General features: G+C 37.8%; 1 protein-coding gene across 1 annotated transcript in view; it reads left to right on the top strand.

Moving 5' to 3' along the window:
• The window catches only part of ASB5 (ankyrin repeat and SOCS box containing 5), a 126,152-nt gene that overhangs the window by 43,702 nt on the left and 59,084 nt on the right, over window positions 1–23,366 (top strand). Inside the window, exon 2 of the mRNA XM_027837565.1 lies at window positions 3,880–4,161. Coding sequence (XP_027693366.1) covers window positions 3,966–4,161 — 196 coding nt within the window. The 5' untranslated portion in view covers window positions 3,880–3,965. The remainder of the gene's footprint in view (window positions 1–3,879; window positions 4,162–23,366) is intronic.

Below are 23,366 nucleotides of genomic sequence, written 5' to 3' on the forward strand. Positions count from 1 at the left end.
AGATAGATGTATAGATAGAGACAGATGGTAGATAGATGATAGAGATAGATGATAGATTAGATAGATAGATAGATAGATATAGATAGATTGATGGATGAAAGATGAATAGATAGGATAGACAGATAGAGATAGATGATACAGATAGATGTATAGAGATAGATGATAGATTAGATAGATGATAGATGAAAGATGAATAGAGAGAGGGAGATAGATGAAAGATGAATAGAAAGAGATAGATAGCAGAGACAGAGGCAGATGATACAGGCAGATGTATAGATAGAGACAGATGATAGATAGATGATATAGATGATAGATTAGATAGATGGAAGATAGATAGTCAGAGCAAGTGAACTTTTATTAAATACTAAGCGCAGGGGTTATAAATATGAGCAAGCAAGACAGTCCCTACCTTCATGGAGTTCACATTTTAATGGGGTAAGACAGTATAGAAAGGGGAACTGGAAAGTAGGGGACAAGGCCCCCACAAAGTGGTTGAGAAACCATTTGAAGAGTGAGTTCAACTTTGAGTGAAATAATCATGGCTGGGGCCCCTTCTGAAATTGTGATCCTGGCAAGGAATTCACGACTCAAGACAAGAGGTTTCTCCTAGGCAAGAAAACAACCTAGGGAGTAAATTGAACTAATTGATACTACAGACATTATATATCTTTTCTCTGACATTTATTACCTTTGTGACCTTGAACAAGTCAATTATCCTTGCTATGCCTCAGTTTCCTCATCTGCAAAATCAGGGGTTTGGACTGACTTCTGAGGTCTCTTATACCTCTTTCTGATATACTGTACTCATTTGATAGTTGAAGCAGCTAAGTGAAGTACAGAGAAGTTAAATAACTTATCTGTAGCCACACAGCTAAATATTAAAGGTAGAATTTGAACCCAAGTCTCTCCTGGCTCCATGTTCAGCACTTGTTTCACTTTACCCTGCTTCCTCTATATAAATAGGTAGCATGGAATGTACATTGAATCCAGAGTGAGAAGACTTAACTGGCCTTGATCCCTACTAGCTTTATGACCTCCTATAAATCACCGACCCTCTTTGAGCCTCAGTTTCCTTATCAGTAATAATATATTTATGCTCATAGGGTTTGTTGAATGTAACATACTCTACAAGCTGAAAAGCCAACTAAATATGAACTATTACTATAGATTATTCCAGGAATCTTTAGTTTTTATATGATGATTCACAAAACTGGAGGTGATGAGAAATACACAGGGGGGAGGGTATACTGAGAAAGGGAAGAGAGATGGGAATCCAGGAAAATACTCAAGGGGAATCTTCTATAGTGTGAAGTTGAATTCCTGGAAAATAAAATTTCTCGACCAATAAATCGATTGAGTTTTTAACTTACCATAAAATGTCAACAGCCCCGGAAAAATAAATGTTTCTAACACAGAAGAATCTAAACTCCTGACTAACTAGTGTGGAAATGATTATTTTAAATAGCATTTACTGGTAAAGCGGAAGGGTTGAAACCTTAGACAGGCACTAGGAATATGACTAAGGAAAGGATTATTTCTACGTGTACATCAGTGGTTAGCATAATGACTCAGAGCACTCTGAACTTTCTGGAAATTTGGAATCAAATATCATTGTGCCCATCAAGAAGCTAATTGGAGCTAATCATCACATCCCCTATGTATGCCTCCTCTAGCTCTAAGCAGAAGAGGTGACCCCTTTGGCAGTCTGGACCCCTCCTCACAATAAAGTCTTTAAGCACACAAAATAAAAAACATAGGATCACAAAGGAAATCAATTATATTGAAATAGTTTTTTTAAACAAGTTTACAGGACCCACATTAAGAACCCCAGATCAAGAAAGGTTCTAACTTCCATCCTCTATCTCCATCCTCATAACAACATAAATAATGTTGTCCTTTTCAGACTAACGATCCATCAGTTCTAATTTTCTCTCTCATAGTGACACCAAAGATGGTAATAATGCCATTCCCCTTGTCTATGGGTAAATCATTTCACCACTCTGCCTCCTCATCTACACAATCAAGACAATAATGCTGATACTATCTACCATACAGGGTTGGTTATTGTAAGGACCATTCTTTGTAAACCTTAAAGAACCATACAAATATTTTCTCATTATTACTATTATTTTTTGTGACATTGCCCTTATTATCCGAACTTACTCCCAGAAAATAAGTTGCGACCTTGGGAAAAGAGGAGGCACTTTGTTTGCTAACTTTATGTCTTAGTTATGAAATTTCTAACCCTTACAGAAGTAAGGCTGGAAGCAAAGTCATCCTTAGATTAACTTAATCCTATTCTATCATTCTATAAGATACTTTTTGCCCCTGGATACAAATTTCAAAGCTATAACATTGAGTCTCAGATCCTATCTGTTCCTGGCTGCTGCTTTGGGAATCTACTGCTTTAAAGAATCTAAGAGGAAGAGAGGCATGGCCCAAACCCCATCACATTATACCAGGAATTCCACATGAGTAATATGTTAGTCTGGATTCTGGCACATATTATTTTTTAGCTTTAATAACAGGAGCTACCATTTAACATTATTTTACTCAATATTTTACTCTATTACTCTTTTTAACTATAAATAGCATCCATTAGGAAGCCACTTTCATTTCATTTATAAAACAAATCCATAAGAGTAGTGCCACACACTTTAGGCTTAAAACATGTCTCTTTTTTTTTTTTGGTTGAATTTTTCTTTTTGGAAAATCCAAACAAAATACTTTTGATTTTATTAATAAACATTCCATTAATAAACATTCTCAGTTCTCCTGGAACAGTGTCAACAGTATTTGTAGGGCATCCAAATTTGGATATTTGTAGGCCAAACCTGTTATCTCTGTCAAATACCAAGTGTCAGACTGATGAAGAGTCATTCTGGTCACCCAAGTCATATCGACTATTGGTGGTTGATGATCTAGTCCAAAGGTATTTCATTTGATTCCCCACAGAGGCTTGACTTAAATAGAAAGAGCGATAGTCAAAGAGTTCCAACCCTGACTCTGCCATTTCCTATCTTGGTCACCTTGGGTAAGTCACTTTTTTTAAAGCCTCACAGCCCTCATCTTTTAAGTGAAGGTGTTAGATTAGAGTAAAAATTCTCAATCATTTTTGATATCATGTACGCCTTTGTCCATCTGGTGAAACCTATGGACACCTCAGATAATATTTGTTTTTAATTCATAGTTGAAGGAAAGGCTGTATTTCAGTTAGTGAAAAAAAGATGTAATTTCTTTTTCCCATTTAAGTTTAGGGACTCCTATCCACAGAACCCTTGGCCTAGAGTATTTAAGACCCTTCTAGATTTAAACCTATGATCCTATGAACCTAGTGTCAGGAAAAGCTCTAACGTCAAGTAATTCTCTTGGAAAAGAAAAAAAGTATGTCATTTCATTTTAATTTGGTAAAATTGGTATTACTATTAAAAAGCAAAGACCCTATACACAATGTTCTCGAAATTATTCATGGATTTTTATACAGAGTTAGAACCAGTCAGGGCCTTGGAAAGCATCTAGTTTATCCTCTTCATTTTACAGCTCAGGAAAGTGAGGCCTAAGTAGGAAAGGGACATCCAAATTCATCCATCTAGAGTGTGACTAGAATATAGGTGTCCTGACTCCCAGACCAGTGCTTTTCCCACTATGTTTTGTACATGGAATAACAAAAATTAAACAAGATACAAATTTATAGAGGGCTGGAATTGATTTTTTTTAAAATTGAGGCTGGAAAGCCAAGAGTTCTAGAAATCAGGCATGTGATAAGTCGGCATCTGTGGAGTGCTGTTAGGCCAAGAGGAGGGCCCAGTGAACTTTTATGGACAGTATAAATATTTTGAGCTGTAGGCATCATGACCACCTGATATCTTCCTCCCTCAGGATCAGCTGCTCGGGGGCCGTGTGTGCCCGGAGTCAGGCACATTTGAGAGTTGGATCTCAGTCCTAACACACAATCTCCAGCAGCCATGTCTGTGGAGGAGGAAAGTCGTCCTTTCGCTCAGCAGCTGTCCAATGTCTACTTCACAATCCTTTCACTTTTCTGCTTCAAACTCTTTGTGAAAATCAGCCTTGCCATCCTCAGTCACTTCTACATTGTGAAAGGAAATCGCAAGGAGGCCGCGAGGATAGCAGCTGAGTTCTATGGAGTGACCCAAGGGCAAGGTAAGGCTCTGATAATGCTCTCTGATTCATAGCACGCAGGCTTTGACTCCAGCTTCACTCCTGGGGCTCCTTTGCTCTTCACATGTTTCCTTTGTGGGCTGGCTTTAAGGCCAAACTTCTGATTATGAACGAAAATGTTTGTGAGCTCACTACTGGATTGTTTCATGAAGGAAAGATTTAGTTTGTTACATAAACCCGTCTAATAAGTGTTCCTGCTAGGAAAGAGAGTGAATTCATGCCAAGATAGATTTAGTGGAGGTGATACAACAACAAATTATATCATTTTCCATTTAACACCAAGAGACTTCAGTCATTCTCTCTCGCCTAACCATAAGAGTTTAATGCTGGCAGTAATATTCAAACCCATTTTACCTAGATAGTGGATCCTGGATTTCTCCTGTAATCATATTCTAACTCAAGTTAATTCAACTGACGCTGAGGCATGTACAAAGTAACTGAACTCGAAGGGAACCTGGGAGTGTAGATAGAGAGGCTGATTATTTGTTAAAACGTTTTCCTGTAAGAATATACTGAAGCATAAAACTACCAAATAAAGTGAAAGCAGCTCCAGCTTCCAGAATTCATGTCAGTTGCTTTTTTTTACTTTTTAATGGTGATTTGCTATTTCTTCAATTTGTGTAAAATAGAGGACAAGTTATGTGATAATGTAAATAATCAGACTTTATGTCTGGGTGGAAAAGGGCCCTCGTATTCCTGAAAAGAAAGTTGAACTCTTTGACCACATGTGAAGTCAGTAGTACCAATCATCAAGTTGAATGGGTACCATGAAATCATGTATGGATATGCCATCAGTACAAATTAGTCTGTACAGTCAAAAGGGTTTATGTGATGTCACAGTCTGTTAAAGTAGTATCTGGTTTGAGGAGCATAATTATTTGAAAACCCCAAACAACTATAAATCAGAAGAATTTCAGACTTAAAACTGGCATTCACACAGAATCTAGCATAATGGAGTGTGTGTGTGTGTGTGTGTGTCTGTTCACAATGACTCAAGTGAAGAGGATGTTATTCTTAGCATCTATTATACTAACTTCTGTCATTGGGTAGCAGAGTCTATTTTCAAATGTAGGTTATATCAAGGAACATTTGTGTGGAAAGTAGAATGCAAGAGATAGAACCCTAAGTAAAGTTTGGGTTGTTAAGCTGTTCAATGTATAAAGTTGACAATAATAGTGCATTAGTCACTGAAAAGGAGATAATGAATTTGTTGCTAAGAAAATAGGTTCAGTTTTGTTGTTGTTCAGTCGTTTTAGTCCTGTCCAACTCTTTGTGACCCCTTTTTTGAGTTTTCTTGGCAGAGATAATGGAGTGGTTTACCATTTCCAACTCCAACTCATTTTATAGATGAGGAAACAGAGGCAAATATGGCTAAGTGACTTGTCCAGGGTCACACAACTAGTGTCTGAGGCCAAATTTGAACTCGGGTCTTCCTGACTCCAGGCCCAGTACTCTATACACTGTGCCACCTAGTTGCCCCAGGTTTTGGTAGATATTGTAAAAAAAACCAAGAGGTTTTCTGTTGCTGAGGCAAACCTCTCCATTAACATGGGTTACTCTTCCACAAAGGTTAGTGACTATTTGCCATTTCCCTGAAGGAGAGGACTAGAGGAAAGAAAATTCATAGGAGTCCATTGTGTGATATACCACCTAACTATCCAAATAAAAGGGGGGAAAATCAGTCACCTATTTGGACACTTCATCTGTATGATACCAGACACCAGGAACCCAGTTGTTTTTTTTTTTGTTTTGTTTTGTTTTGTTTTTTTTGTCTTTCAAAGTCTAGATATTTGGATGTAAGCTGACAACTGAGTGGATTTTTCATCTAGCTATGCAAACTGCCTCTAAAGTAATAAGACTAATTTTATGTGTGTGGTTTGTAAAACTAGGGTATTAGTTTGACTGCCACACCTTTTGTATCTTAAATTTCAGTGCGAAAAGGCTGATGAGAAACAAAGAAGAATGTCTGCCTGTTGAAATAGGTTGCAAGAGAGACCTCTGGAGGTCTTTAAAAATAGAACAGTTTCTCATCTCTCTGAGATGGCTTAATCAGATTCTTTTTTGAAGCTGGGGGGTGGCTTAAATGACCTCTAAGGTTCTTTGATTCTATGAAATTAAATTACAGGTAGATGAAAACACTAACTGATATATAAACTGTTTTCCCCCCTATTCACACTCCGGAAATCACAAGGTAGAAAAGTGTTAACTTAATTTTTTAAGATTATGATCTTTTCAAAATCCTCTTAATTGGTGGCAGCTACATGGCACAGTAGATGGAGCATTAGGCATAGACTCAGGAAGACCTGAATTCAAATCTAGACTCAGACGCTTAGTTGCAATGTAATCCTGGGCAAGTCACTTAGTCTCTGCTTCAGTTTCTGCATCTATAAAATGGGGATAATAATAGCACCTACCTCCCAGGGTTGTTGTGAGGATCAAATGAGATTATATTTGTAAAGCCCAGTGCATGGCATATAGTAGATACTTAATAAATATTTGGTTCCTTCCTAATTAACATGTTTCAAGTCACCCGATGCAATGCCTCTAGCATTAGACCTAGGTTCAAATCCACCTTTAACATTCATAATTGTGTGACCTTGGTGTTGGGTAAGTCATTTAACCTCCCTGGGCCTCAGTTTCCTAATCTGTAAAATGAAGGGGTTTGGACTAAAAGGTCCCTTCCAGTTCTAGATCTATGATCCCTCCCAGTTCTACATTAACTCTTTCCTGCTATGTTTCCATTTGTCTATGTACTAAGTAATACTTTCTGCCCAAGGGAAACAATAACATAGGGTTTTAATTTCGTATTAATTCATAATAATGTGACCCAATCCTGAACCCCACAATCTCTTTCTTTGTTTTATTGCTAACAAGGAGTCATTTCTACTCTATCTATCCTCTCTTTCTCTGTCTCTTAAAAAAAAAAAAAACAATTATCTTCGATCTTTAATACCTTGTTCTTAACTTTTTAATTAGCTAATCAGCCTTAATTGTTTTTGTATAATCCATCTGTTTCCTATCTTCCTAGGGGAAGATTATCACCTTCATTCCATTTCGAATTAGGTTTCTCATCCTGACTTTCAAAACTAGCCAAACCATTCCCCCACCATTTCTGAAATGGACATGCCAAATTTCCTGAAATCTGAGATGTCATTGCATGTCACTGCATGTAGTCATTTCTTTCGTAACCACAGTAGATGCTGCTGATGACATTCTGGATGTCCTTTTCATGAGCACAGTAGTACTTTGGTATGAAATAAATGAAACCTTTAATTTTATTAGATACCATCTCCTATTGTATCTACCCTCTGGGGGGACAGAGGGAATCCTGGGACAGGTGTTGAGCAAATGACAAAGTTTATCCTCTGATGATTTCCTAGGTGCTTTACAATCATTATATGAACCAAGATGTGATACAAAGAGCATGAGGAAAAGATTATACCATTTGCAAATTGATTCCCTCAGAATCCATCTGTTATTTCACTGACTTTCACCTTTGAGAAAAAAAAAATCTTCCTTTCTCTACCCTCATAAAGAAAAAACCTCTTGCTTCCCCCTCCTTTCCTATATAATGAGTAGTCCTTGATTTGTTCTCTCCTAGAATATTTCCTGGACCCCTAGCCTCTACAAATCAAAAGTCTATTCTTAACGTTGTTAAAGTTGTCATTAGCTTTTGAGACTGGCAGTTGGAAAATTAGATAGCTACCCAGGAATTCTAGGCAGCTTTCAACTTTATTCCTAACTGGTGGAAGGACCAAAGTAGAGTGTGACACACCTTCCTGACCTTCAGAGCACTGATATTTGGGTTGTGCCCCATCCTGAGTACAATCACTGGACAAAGATGTAAAAAGCTATACTCGCTTTTATCTTCCTAATGACACCTTGACAAGAAATTCCTGTCCTCCATCATGAGGAGTGTTGTTCCAGTGATAACTGGCTCTGAAAGAAGCATGAAGACTCTTTAGAAAGTCAGTGGACAAGACCACTACTGGGCAAAATTGTGATGTAGTTATTTGTCCTTGGTGCTTTCAGCCTTCCCCTTCTGCTTCTCCTCTTCCTCTCTATTTCATTCCCACTCTTTCTCCTCATCAGGCACCCTAAACCCTCTTGTTCTCTTACCTCCTAACCCTGATCAAAATTTGATCTCTAGAAACTGTCATCATTGGGCTTTAAAATTTTAATGTAAATTTATCATCCTCTCCTAGAACCAATGCATCTTTGGCCTGACTTCCGTTAGACTATAAATTCTTGAGGGGAGAGACTGTTTTTGCTATTGTTTGTGTCCTCAGCCCTTCACACAAATTTGGCATATAGTGGGAATTCAATAAATGCTTCTTGACTTATTTCTGATTTCAGAATAAATGGCACTTTCCCTCCTTAAAAGAACTTCAGGTATCAGTAGGAGCAAAAAGAAAAGAAAGCACTTTGGGGCGCCTACTTTAATTATATCTAAGGTCCTAAAAATGATTCAAACTTAAATTCCCCTTTAAAAAATCAGCATATTGCCTGAATACAGAGAGCAAAAAGAACTAGATGCCATCTATTTTCATGTTCTCTAGAATGTAAGCTTCTTGAGGGCAGGGACACTTTTATCACACTTCTATTTTTTTTTAATATCACACTTTTATTTGTTTCCCCAGGGCCTAACACATTTTTTTTTACTAGACCTATGATTTCACTGGTATAATAAACATTTATTGAGAAAACTCCCTATAGCAATACAAATCAGTACCTGCTCTGCAATTTTTGGTCTTAGAGAGTTACCTGAGGTCCTGAGAGATTAAGTGACTTGCTTATTTAAAGGCAAGTACTACATAAGAGGTAGTTTAGGGTGATGGATAGAGAACTGGCTTCAGCAACAGGAAGGCCTGGTTAGAGTAAAACCAGGTCTTCCTGTTGCTGAAGCCAGTTCTCTATCCATCACCCTAAACTACCTCTTACGTAAGTGCCAAACATGTAATAAGTGCTTAATAAATGCTTGGCAAGTGGTTTATTGATTGATGGTTTTCAAATCTCTCTCTCCAATATCAACCTCTCTCTCCTGAGCTGAATCTCTTTAGTGTTTGCTAGGCTGAACAAGTCTACTTGAATGTCCTATAATGTCCTCAAATTCAGCATATCTAAAGCTAAACTTCTCACCAATGGTATGACTAAGGCAAGGTAATTGAATCTTTGCCTCAGGCTCCCAAAATTAAAGAAAAAATATTAACAGTACTAATCCCAAAAGCATAGCAACAATGGAGAAGAAGGAACAGAAGGAGAAAAATGAGAATGAGGAGGAGGAGGAGGAGAAGAAGAAAGAAGACAAAGAAGAAGAAGAAGTTGCTAAACAGATGTCACCCCCTTCCTGCTGTCAGCTGAGCTCCAGGTGGTCCTGTTCCCATTACCACAGTGGCTTTGCTATGTCCTTGGGGGGCTCTGCTCTTTGCACACACACGGCTCAACTGAATTTATTTTTTAAAAGTTGATTTGAAGGAGCTTCTTGTACCCCTTGCCCCAGCTGCATTTTGTAAAGCTTGTCTGAGGTATAAAACATGCAGATTATGGCTCTGCTCATCAGCTTTCTCTCCCAAACCAGTTCTCCCTCCACATTTTCCTATTTGTACCAATGGCATAATTATTTCCAGTCATCCGAACCCCAAACCTTATAGTTATCCTTGACTCTCCTCTCTCTTTTTCACCACCAACAATCAAATCCTACTGATCAATTCTTCCTATCTCTCTTATTATTACTAAATATTCATTCCTATTGATTACTACTGTGTCCTGTTGCCATTACTATCCTTTATTAGCTCACTTCAAAATTAATCTCCCCACTGGTCTTTCTGCCTTTAGTCATTCCCTTTTCCAATCCCTCCCACATGCATTGACAGATAGTCTTACTAAAGTAAAACTTTGTGCATGCCATAGGCTACTCAGAAACCCATAGTCTCTCTCTCTATTACTTACATAATAGAGTCTATACTCCCAATCTTGGCATTCAAGGGTTACCACAATCTGGCCCATGACAAAGCCCTTCACAAATTTTTGTTGTACAATAAAGCTTACCTTTCTCAAGCTTTTGTTTCACTCTAAGGATACAAAATCACCATTCCAACGAAGTAGTTCTGTTCATTGTCTCTGCCTTTCCAACTCCAGTACAAGATACATATTCCTGCCTCTTTTGCTCCAGTTTTCTCTCTATCTGAAATGTTCTTCACTCTGATCTCTACTCATCTAAATCAATCAGTCAATCAACTAGCATTTATTAAGCACCTACTATGTGCCTTAGTAGAGGTATTATGCTAAGCACAAAAAAAATTTATTTTTCAAGACGTAGATCAAGTTCCATTTTTTCATGATGGACCCTGTTTACCATGATCTTTCCTTCCTCCAGGTTGCAAACTCCTTGAAGGCAGGGACTGTGCCTTAAATTATCTCTCAGTAACTCTCCCCAGGAAATTCTAATGAATTATCCATAAATAATGTTGAAGATAGGTTCTCCAACCTGAAAAAGACCTGTGCTCCTGTCTGTTAAGGTTGTTACTGGTATGTGTGTGTATATATACATATATATATATATATATATGATATATATATACATGTATATTTTAAATTATCAAGCTTTTTTTTCTCCTTCCCACCCTCCTTAGTAATGGAAAAGAAAAGGGGGAAAAGTCTTGTAACAAATATGCATAGTCAAGTATAACAAATTCCCACGTTGATAACATATAAAAATGTTGGTTTTTTTCTTCATATTTAGTCTATCACCTCTCTGTTCCGAGATGGGTATTATGCTTCATTATGCTATTCCCTGGAATCATGACTGATAATAATTATTATTTTCTGATATCAGAGTTTTTAAGTGTTTCAAAGTTGTTTGATTTTTGTTGTTGTTGCTGTTCAGTTGTGTGAACTCTTCATGGCCCCATTTGGGGTTTTCTTGGCAAAGATGTTAGAGTGGTTTACCATTTCCTTCTCCAGCTCATTTTTCAGATGAGGAAACTGAGGCAAACATTGTTAAGTGACTTGCCCAGGGTCACATAGCTAGGAAGTGTCTGAGGCCAGATCTGAACTCAGGAAGAGGAATCTTCCTGATTCCTGGCACTCTTATCAACTGTGCCACCTAGGTTTTTTAGAATCTTACTATTAATTTTGTCATAGTTTTGGTCAGGTCTGTTTTCTGACTAGAGTGTGATGCAGTAAAGATATCACAACTTTAAAAAAAAAAGATAATCCACAACAAATGTAGGTGTTCACCTTGGAGAATAGTGATCAGGGGTTAGGCTGGGCGGGAGGGTAGGAAGGAAGGAGAAGGGGGATATCATATGTAGGGAAAGCAGATTTAGTATTTTTTCCCTATCATGAAAACCCAGCCAAGTTCTAAAAACAGCTCCATGGAATTTATAGCAGCAGATGCCAACAGCAGCAGCAATGTTGTTCAGTGTCTTTCTATTTCTAAGCAGCAACTTGGTTCATGCTGTTTCTGAAGAGCTAGTAGGTGTTGATTTGTGTGTGAGCTTAGCTCTGTTAGCAAGACTTGTCAGTGCTGCTAGAATGAAAAGTTACTTCAGAAAGCAAGTGTGTAGAGACTCCTCCTCTTTGCCCCTTTTCATTATCTAAAGATAAAAAAAAAATGACAAGGAAGTGCTAGACTTTTTTTTTTTTAACATATCTACTGGACTTAGGAGAAAGTAACTAGATAAGCATGGTCATACATCAATAGAAATATGAATCTTATAGACCCCATACCCTAACTAATAGTGTAACCAAATGGGGAAAAGATTTAATTTATTTAAAATTATACACTTTCCCCCCCAGCAGCTCCAGAAGCACTTTGCTAGCTGAGACAGCCATAGCATTTTAAATTAAGGAAGGAATCTGGGAAGGAAAGATCAAGTTGAAAAATGTCTTGACAACTGTTGTTTTGGTCTGAGAATGTCAAAGAAACTTGTGGTAATGGTGATTTGGGGGTGGGGAGAGAGGGAGGGAGAATCAGTACCACTCTCCTTGCCGCAGAATTGAAGCTGCACCACCTACATACATATTTACTCTCTTAAACCTAGGTACCTGGATCTGTTTCCTCAAACCCTGATTTATTACCTATTCTTATCCCTTTATTTTCCCTCTTCTTATTTTTTTCTTTGCCTCTTTTTCTTTTATTATTCCCCCCTCTGTTAAAGTCTTCCTTCCAATTCCTATCTAGGCATTCCTGTCATAATATCATAGATCTAGAATTGGAAGGGGACTTCGATGTAACCTAATCTGACTCCCCCATTTTACAGATGACAAAACTGAGACCTAGTGAACTTAAAAGACTTGCCCAGGGTCACATAGATAATAAGCATTAGAAATGGGATTTGAATCTAGATACCTTGATTTCAGGATCAGCACTCTTTCCACAGTACTAGGCAAGTTTTACTGCTAAAGAATTTTAGTGCCAGAAAAATAGAATTTGTCTCTATATTTAGGAATCTTTATGAAACATGATGTCTATTTAATATTAAAAATTGTTTCAACAGAATTGTCTAATGTTCCCTCAGGCCCTATTTTCACAGGAAATGTTCTCAGCTTTCTTGTGCATCAATTACTTTCCAATCATTGAAAAAAAAAAAACAACCCAGCAATAAACATGGGAATTGGATGTTGTCTTCCTGCTTCCAATTTTACTATCTCTTTTGGCTGATAGTGATTTGAGGTGGTGATTTTTCCTTTTCCTTTTCCTCTTCCTTTTTCTTTGATGACATTAATCAGGTTCTTTCAACTTCATTAAATTCCTCGTGTGTGTGTGTGTGTGTGTGTGTGTGTGTGTGTGTGTGTGTTATATGGGAAGAGAAAGAAAATGAGAGAGAAGAGAGAGACAGAGAGAGGGGGCAGAAAAAAACAGACACACACAAAGAAACAAAGATAGACAAAGATGTGGGAAAGAGACAAACAGGCAAGAAGACAGAGAGAGACAGAGAGAAGGAAGGGAGAGAGATAAAATGAGAGAAAAGGGAGAAGGAAAGAGAGAAGAAAAAAGGAGGGAAGAGAAAATGAGAGGGGGAGAGAAAAGAGATAGAAGGGAGAATGAGAGAATGAGAAAGAGGAGAAGGAAGTGAGTGAGAGAGAGAGAGAGAGAGAGAAGAAGAATTTAGTAAGTGCCATTCAGCAAATATTCATTCAATTCATTCACCAAATGCCTATTATGTGCCAGGCATTGTGGGTAGGTACTGGGGATTGTTTTTTTGTTTTTTTGTTTGTTTGTTTGTTTGTCTGTTTTTCAATCACATCTGTAATTTCACTGGTGTATGACATGTCTAATGAAAAACTTCTTCCGCCAATGCAGATTAGTGTACTCTGTAACACCATCTTAAGGGAGGTGAAAAGAGACACAGTAGATAGAGAATTGTCTTTGTAGTAAAGAAGACCTGAGTTCAAATGTAACTCTGATACATATTGGTTGGGTGATCCTGGGAGTTCATTTAATCTCTTAGGACCCCAGGAAATTCTCCAAGAATCTAGGAATACAAAGACAAAAAGAGAAACAGAAGATCCTCAAGGAATTTACTTTTCATTAAAGCAAACAACATGAACAAAAAAAAGTAAATATGAAATCCAGATATAGAAGTAAATTCAAAGTCTATACAAAATAGATAACAATCACTTTCTGGGAGGGAGGAAACTACCAACTACTGGGATCAGCTTAGGCTTCCTGTAGAAGGTAGCACTTGAGTGAAATTATATAAATGAGGAAGCTAGAAATTCTACAAGGCAGAATTGTAGAGGGATTCCATTTCAGGCATAGAAGCCAACCAGTGCAAAGAAAGGCATGGAGACAGGAAACAGTGTTACTACGTACAGGGAGAGGCAAGATCAGTTTGGCTGAACCAAAAAGTGTGTCAAGGTGAGTTTTCTATACGCTTGGAACAGTTGGGGGGAGTCAGACTCTTTTACTCTCTAAAGCTGGGTAAAGGAGCTTCTTGAGCGATCAGAAGGAGAGATTGGAAACAGAGAGTCGAATGAGGACAGTATTACAATGGTCCTGGGGTGGATGAGACCTTGAACCTTTAAGGTCTAGTTAGAAATGAGACAGATGTGAAAGATAGTGTGGGGGTGACAACTGATTGGAAATGAAGGGTGAAGAAGAGTGAAGAGTCCAAAAAGACTGTGAGTTGCAAACTTGGATTATTAAAAAGGTTGTTGGTACCCTTAGAATTAGGGAAGTTAGGAAAAGAGAAGAGAATTCTGTTTGGAATGTGAAGAGTTTGAGATACCTTTGGGATATGTAATTGGAGATGTGGTATCAGACTTAATTAGGCAGTGGGAGATGTGGGGCTGGAGTTACAGAGAGGGATTAAAATGGGTATAGAGTTCTGGGAGTCCTCTTCATTGAAATTATTGTTGAACCATGTGATCATGAAGTGAGAATGTAGAGAGAGATGAGAAAAGGGCCCAGGATAAAGCCCTGTGGTATATTCCCAAGACACAGATGATGGTATAACAAAGGAGAGTACTATGTGCCTAGCAATGAACTGAGCCCTTTGGGAATGTAAAAGAAACTAGCGGTTCCTGATATCATGGAACTTTGGAGGAAGATATTTTTACATGCATTAAAGAATTAGACATGAAACAATTAGGAACCATTGTTCAGAGTGTACACAATAAAGTACTAAAATAAATATAATTACATGATAATATAGGATAACAAAAAGGGGGGGCTGGTAGCAGTCAGGAAGGGAAGACATTCACAGGAGTTGTCAGAACAGGCTTCATAGAGGGTGGGGTTTGAGATGGTCCTTAAGGAATGCTAATATTGAGATAGAGAAAAGTAGGGAAAAAACATCCAGGCAGGTGGAACAACATGAGCTAAAACAAGAAGGAATAAGCAGGCTGCATTAAAGAACATATGTTGGGACTTCTGGACAAAATGGCTGCATGAATGGAAGAAGTAGGTCCAGCTCCCAAAAAACCTACTCTAGCAAAAGCCTAAAAATCACACCAGACTGAAATGATACAGAGATCCAATGAGAAATTGACTAAGTGACTTTTTCTATCCGAGAACTGCAGAAAAAGGCAATCAGAAACCCAGGAGCAATAGGAAAGGGTGCCCCCATCAAAGCCATCCAAAGGGGAAGTGAACAGTCTTGTAGCCTTTCAGCACAACCAGAGATAAATGATCCTGCAAGGTTCTGTAGTCAGAAGCATCAAGAATAGAGGGCTTCCAGCTCTACTCAGAAAACCCCAGGATGATTATAAACCCACAAGAAGTGTGTACAGTAAGTAGAGCATTCTGGTAATGGACGTAAACATATCCTTTTAAAAGCAAATCATTAGTCCCTAATTAGTCTAATTTGTGAATCTGAATTTACACATATGTTATTTGCTTAAAGTAAGGCACACTTATACAGAGCTGTAACTTGGGTGGGGAGAACAGGACCTTTGCCCAAGGGGACTAAAATTTAGATGGGGGCACGGATAGTGTACCTTTGAGGGTACACTGGGTACGCTGAAGATAAATTATCTTCATAGAAACAACACAGTTTAGTACCTAATTAGTATAGGAAGCTACCAGATGGTGGACTCAACATATTTCCAACCCCACATGGCATCCTCCCCAGGGGCCTCTGTCTCCCCACATTGTTCTGTATTTCACTCTACCCTCATTGAGAGATGACTTCCTACCACTCACCCTGGGTATGGTTTATGGTATGTTTCCCAGACAGACAAAAAAAGGAACAAAAAAACTAGTTATAGCTCTGTTACTTATAGATATAGCTCTTCATCAGCCAGGTGACATGTTGGACTTAAGAGTCAGACTTCAGTTTAAATTCTTCGTTAGATGCTCACAAGCTGTGCAAACTCAGGAAAATCATTTAACTTCTCTGTGCCTCAGTTTCCTCATCTGTAAAATAAGGGAGTTGAATCTGATGGCTTCTAAGGTCTCTCCTCACTCTACTTTTATCATCCTCTGAGCTATCAGTTTGTTTCAACAACAATAAATCTATTCAGGAAACATTAAGTGCCTACTATGTATCCCATATCACACTGGATACTACTGGAAAAAGGAAAGCTTTTACCCTCAAGGATCCCCCCTTCTACTTAGTGGAAACAACATACACACAGATTAGTAAGACAGTAAGTACAAGTTGTATATAAACAAATACACAGTAACTTTGGGGAGTGGGGTGCTCAACAGATGGGGAGCAGGTCAGGAAAGACTTCATGTAGGGGACCACACTTAAAGTGAGCTTTGAATGGAGGTAAGAATTCTAATGTAGGAGGGTCAGGGAGACCATTCTAGGAATAAGAGGCAAGAGATTGGGTAAAGATAGAAAAGAGAGAGATCGAATGTCTGTATGGGAGGTCGGGAACCTCAGGTAGGTAGTGTGACTAGAATATAGAGTAATATGTGAGAGGAAGTAATGTGAAATTAGTCTACAAAGATGGGTTGTAGCCAGATAAGGAAAAGTTTTTGTTTGTTTTTTTTTGCAAGGCAATGATTTGCCGACCGTCACACAGTTAGTAAATGTCAAGTATCTGGTCTGAGATCAGATTTGAACTCAGGTCCTCCTGACTTTGGGGCCGGTGCTGTAGTCACTGCACCACCTAGCTGCCCCCAGATAAGGAAAAGTTTTCAATGCCAAACAAAAAAGCTTGTATTTTACCCTGAAACAACAAGGAATCACTCACTGAAGCTTCTTATAGAGATATGATATACTTCTCTATACTCCAGAATATCACTTTGACAATAGTGTGGAGGAAAGACTGGAAAAAGGGCAGAGACTTCAAGAAGAGAGATGCATTCGGAGACTTGTAATCCAGATGAAAGCTGATGAGAGCCTGGACTTTAGGATAAATACTCTGAGGCTAGAGAAGGGGATGAATTTGACAGACGATGTGGAAGTAGGATTGACAAGACCTGGCAGTTGTTTGGATTTGGGGAGTGAGGGAGTATAAAGTGTCCAAGATGACTCCTTGGGTGTGAACCTGGAAAACTATATAGTCACACCCTCAAAAGAAAATATGAAGTTAATTAGAGGGATGAGGATTTGGGAAAGGAGAATGAGTTCTGTTTTGGACATGTTGAGTTTGAGATACCTAAGAGACTGATATTCAGATAGTATATGTCTAGTTGGAATTTGGTGATACAGGAGTGGAAGTTAGGAAAAAGATGAGCTAGATATGAAGCTCTGGGGAGTCGTAAACATGGAGATGATAAGAGAACATCTCATAAAGGTGAATTGCCGAGAGAAGAGAAAAGAGACCAGGACAGAATCCTGAACACTCACATTTAAGGAGCAGGATATACATGGCGATCAAACAAAGGAGACTGAGAAGAAACGGTCAGAGGAGTTAGGAGGAGTACCTAGAAAGCGTGGTGTTATGAAATCCCATAGAAAGAGAATAAAAAGGAGACGACTAGTGGTCAACAGTATCAGAGAGGTCAGTAAGGATGAACACTGAAAAAAGGTCGTTAGATTAGGGCTAATGGATGTTTGGTTTTTACCTCTGATAATGGAAATCAAGATAGCACAGATTCCTGGCTTGTTCCTAAAGCAACTTTGCTCACTATTTAGGTTGGTGTACCACCCGCTCTGGAACCGAGCTAATGTGACTCTTTCCAACAGTGTTGGAAACATTAAGAGCTCCTTGGAATCACCTGACTTCCACATAGAGAACCCTTTCTCCCAGGATAAAGCCTTTCTATGTTCCTTTTACTGATTTGGGTTAACCAAAGATTTCATGTTTCTATCAATGGCAAGAGCATAGAGGGGCAGGGCCTCACTCGCTCACTCCAACCTCTAGGCTCCATGTTTGTGCCCAAGTTCAACTTCAGAGGTCAAAGTACTATGTACTAATACCTTGGAGAAAATCTACCTCTCTCCCCAATCACTAAAACCTGGGGAACCCTCAGCAGAGTAGAGTGGATACAGCAGGGGACTTGAAGCAAGGATAAACTGGGCTCCAAACTCAAACACTTATTAGCCGTGTGATCCTGGAAAAGTCATGTCATCTCTGTGAGCCTTGGTATATAATAAGGATATTAGACACAATAATCTTAGAGGTTCTTTCCAGTTCTGTGACCTCTCTTCCCATGCCAGATTTCAAGAGGACATGTAAAACAGTAAGGAGGGTGGGTGGAAAAATGTAGTTCTCCATTACCCCCATTCCTTTTTGTTCCTATACTGTTGTTCAGCTTCTTCCTTTCTCACATCTTGTATTTCCATTCTTAAATTTTTTATTCTCTGCCTTCTCTTACAACTCTCCATTTTTTCTTATTTCCCTCTTTATGTACTATCTTTCCCAATACAGACACACAATTTATTCCAATATGAATGCCCCATCTCCCAAGGTCATCCATAATATGATTATGCAGAGTTAACAGGCCTTTCTGTAGGTAATATGCCACAAGCTTTAACATCTTCTACTTACGAGCTACTTGACCTTAGACAAGTCCTCTTCCCTTTCTGGGCCCCAGTATCCTGGCATTTGTAAAATGACGAGGTTGTACTAGCTGGACTCTAAGGTTCCTTCCATCTCTAACTGATCCTATGATATTTCATATAGAAATGACTTGGCACACTTATAAACAGACCCAGGCTTGGCTGACCCCACATTTTCTGTGACTGGAATTTTGTCTCCTTGATGCCATGAAATAAACATTGCCTCTTTTCTTACCTTCCTTACCTTGGGTGTTATTTTCTTGTCCTTGGGGATTTTGTTTCTGTCCTATCTGGACTAGAAATAGCAAATACATTCTCTGCTATGTCCCTTCCTCCTGTCCTCCCCAGGCAAGTTCAAATGCTTAGCTATTAATCAATTAGGAGGGGATCCCAATTTAAAATGGATTCTGTTGGTGCTGTAGACCTTTGTGCTCCTTTTTGGAGTAAAGATTTGAATTAAACATTTTAATTTCAGGTTCAAAATGAAGTAGAAAAACTGAAAGTTTTTAGGTCCTGAACATAGGGCTTGAGTGTTCTTCATGGGTTGTACCCTATCACACCATGCCTAGCACAGTGCCATGGACTCTGAGAATTAAATAATGCCAGGCCTGGAATCAAGAAGACTCATATTCCTGAGTTTAAGTCCAGTCTCAGACACCTACTAGCTATGTGACCCTGGGCAAGTCAATCCTGTTTGCCTCAGTTTTCTCATCTGTAAAATGAGCTGGAGAAGGAAATGGCAAACCATTCCAGTATCATTGCCAAGAAAATCCCAAATGGGGTCACGAAGAGTCAGACATGCCTGAAAAACTACTAAACAACAAGAACAACATTCATAGATAATGAATGACACTGAAAATCATTTATTTTTCACCAAAAACAACTGAAGATAGAAAAACAATACTGCTTAAACATTACTGATCATAGACCTTCAGAGGTGAAAGGGGCCTCAGAGGCTATCTCTCTAGTCTAACCCATATCAAAACACAAGAATTCCCTCAATATCATCTCTAATAAGTGGTTGTCTAGGTGATCTTGAAGTGAACTTGAAGAGCTCCAATTAGGGAGATTTCAATGAAAGAGTGTGTTTCACATTAGGAAAATGCTACACACACACACACACACACACACACACAAGTGTACGTCCTAAATTATGTGCAGGCACACCTCATTTTATTACACTTCAGCTTACTGTACTTCACAGATACTGTGTTTTGTTTTGTTTTTTTTTACACATGGAAGGTTTGTGGCAACCCTATATCAATCAAGTCTATCAGCACCCCTTTTCCATGAACTCACATTGTGTTTCTGCATCACATTTTGGTAATTCTTAGAATATTTCAAACTTTTTCATTATTATTATATCTGTTATGGGTGATGTGTTATCCATGTTCTTTGATTTTACTATTATAATTGTTTTGGGGCACCATAAACTGTGCCCACATAAGACTTCGAACTTCATTGATAAATGTTTAATAACCCTCCAATGGCCTCTTAAGTGTTCAAGGGAAAGAAAGAGTCAATAGATGTGGCAGACTTCATTGTTGCTTTCTTTTAAGAAATTATCACAGACACCTCAACCACGACAAACCACTACCTTGATCAGTCAGCAGCCATCAACATCATGGCAAGACCCTCTGCTAGCAAAAAAGATTATGACTCAATGAAGGCTCAGATGATGGTTAGCATTTTTAGCAATAAAGTATTTTTTAATTAAGGTATGTACATTTTTAGACATAATAGTGTAAGACATGATAAACAGTATAGGGTAAACATAACTTTTATATGCATTGAGAAACCAAAAAATTCATGTGACTTGCTTTATTGTGATATTCACTTTATTTCAGTCTGGAACCAAACCTGCAAGATCTTTAAGGCATGCTTGTATATTCATTTATACACATACACACACATACACCTTCATATACACATATTTATTTATAGGATACACACACATACATATGTGTATGTATAATAGCTCATTACATTGCCCTGACCCTCAATTATTCTTCAGGCTAAACAGCCCCAGTTTCTTCAACCAATCTTTACAAGGCATATTAATTAGGCTTTTCACTATTCTGGTTGCCAATCTCTGGACTTGAAATGATCTTCCTCCTTTCATAAATCAGAAGTGGCTGGTTGCTTCTCTGTCTTATCATATGATTATGGAATTTAGAGTTGGGATGCCTATCTTATGACTTATTGCTTTAGGTAAACTAGTTTTGTGTAATGTCAGAAATCATCTTCAACCAGCTAAAAACACCACTAGTTAAGTTGTAAATTAATTCATTTTTAAAAATCATCATTACTGATACCTAAACCGGGAAGAGCCAAAATGGAGAAAGAAAATTATAGACCAATGTTCCTAATGAATATAGATGCAAACAAATAAAACAGTAGCAAAGAGATTACAGCAACTTATCACGAGAATAATATATCATGACCAGGTAGGATTTATACCAGGAATGCAGGGCTGGTTCAATATTAGGCAAATTATCAGCATAATTGACCATATCAACAGCAAAACTAACAGAAATCATATGATTATCTCAATAGACGCAGAAAAAGCTTCTGACAAAATACAACATTGATTTCTATTAAAAACACTAGAGACCATAGGAATAAATGGAGTCTTCCTTTAAATGATAAGTAGCATCTACCTAAAACCATCAGCAAGCATTATATGTAATGGGGATAAGCTAGAAGCATTTCCAACAAAATCGAGGGTGCAACAAGGATGTCCATTATCACCACTGTCATTCAATATGGTACTAGAAATGTTAGCTTCAACAATAAGAGAAAAAAAAGGAATTGAAGGAAGTAGAATAGGCAAAGAAACAAAGCTATCACTCTTTGCAGATGATATGATGATACAGAATCCTAGAGAATCAAGTAAGAAACTAGTTGAAATAATAAACAACTTTAGCAAAGTTGCAGGATACAAAATAAACCCACATAAATCGTCAGCATATCTACATATTAATAACAAAGCCCAACAGCAAGAGATGGAAAGAAAAATTCCATTTAAAGTTACTGTAGACATTATAAAATATTTGGGAGTCTACCTGCCAAGACAAACTCAGGAATTATATGAACACAATTACAAAAGCTAATATAATAAAAATGATAATCCTACTTAAATTAATTTACTTATTAAGTGCCATACCAATCCAATTATTTTATAGAGCTAGAAAAAATAATAACAAAATTCATCTGGAAGAACAAAAGGTCCAGAATATCAAAGGAATTAATGAAAAGAAATGCTAGGGAAGGTGGACTAGCCATACCAGATCTTAAATTGTATTATAAAGCAACAATCATCAAAGTTACTTAATACTGGCTAAGAAATAGAGTGGTAGATCAGTGGAATAGGTTAGGTACACAAGACACAGTAGTCAGTGACTATAGTAATCTACTGTTTGATAAACCCAAAGACCCCAACTTCTGGGATAATAACTCACTATTTGACAAAAACTGCTGGGAAAACTGGAAAATAGTATGGCAGAAACTAGGTATAGACCAACATCTTATACCATATACCAAGATAAAGTCAAAATGAGTACACAATTTAGATATAAAGGCTGATACTATAAGCAAACTGGGAGAGCAAGGAATAGTTTACCTGTCAGATTTATGGAAAATGGAAGAATTTATGACCAAACAAGAGAGAATGTTATGAAATGTAAAATGAATAATTTTGATTACATTAAATTAAAAAAAGTTTTTGCATAAACAAAGCCAATGCAACCAAGATTAGAAAGGAAGCAGAAAACTGGGAAAGAATTTTTACAACCAGTGTCTCTGATAAAGGCCTTATTTTTAAAACATATAGAGAACTGAGTCAAATTTATAAGAATACAAGTCATTCCCCAATTGATAAGTGGTCAAAGGATATGAGCAGGTACTTTTCAGATGAAGAAATTGAAGCTATCTATAGTAATATGAAAAAAATGCTCTAAAACACTATTGATTAGAGAAATGCAAATCAAAACAACTCTGAGATACCACATCACACCTATCAGATCGGCTAACATGATAAAACAGGAAAAATGATAAATGCTGGAGAAGATGTGGGAAAATTGGAACACTAATGCATTGTTGGTGGAGTCGTGAAATTGATCCAACCATTCTGGAGAGCAATTTGGAGCTATGCCAAAAGGGCTATAAAACTGTGCATACCCTTTGACCCAGCAATATCATTTCTAGGTCTATGTATCCAAAGAGATTATGCAAATGGGAAAAAGACCCACGTATACAAAAATATTTATAGTGGCTCTTTTTGTGGTGGCAAAGAATTGGAAATTGAGGGGATTCCCATCAGTTGGGGAATAGCTGAACAAGTTCTGGTATATGAATGTAATGGAATATTATTTTACTAAAAGAAATAATGAGCAGGTGGACTTCAGAAAAACCTGGAAAGAGTTATATAAACTGATGCTGAGTGAAGTGAGCAGAATCAGAAGAACATTGTACACAATAATAGCCACATTGTGCAATGACCAATTTGATAGACTTATCTCTTCTTAGCAATGCAAGGATCTAGGTCAACTGCAAAAGACTCATGATGGAAAATGCTATCTACATCCAGAAAAAGACGTATGGAATCTGAATGCAGATTGAAGCATATTATTTACTCTCTCTCTTTTTTGTTTGTTTCTTTTTTCTCATGGTTTCTCCATTGGTTTTAATTCTTCTTTACAACATAACTAATGTGAAAATAAGTTTAATATGAATGTATATATAGATCCTATGTCAAATTGTATGCCATCTTTGGGTGAGGAG

The sequence above is a fragment of the Vombatus ursinus genome, unplaced genomic scaffold (assembly GCF_900497805.2).
Source record: "Vombatus ursinus unplaced genomic scaffold, bare-nosed wombat genome assembly UNPS02014821.1, whole genome shotgun sequence".
NCBI lineage: Eukaryota > Metazoa > Chordata > Mammalia > Diprotodontia > Vombatidae > Vombatus > Vombatus ursinus.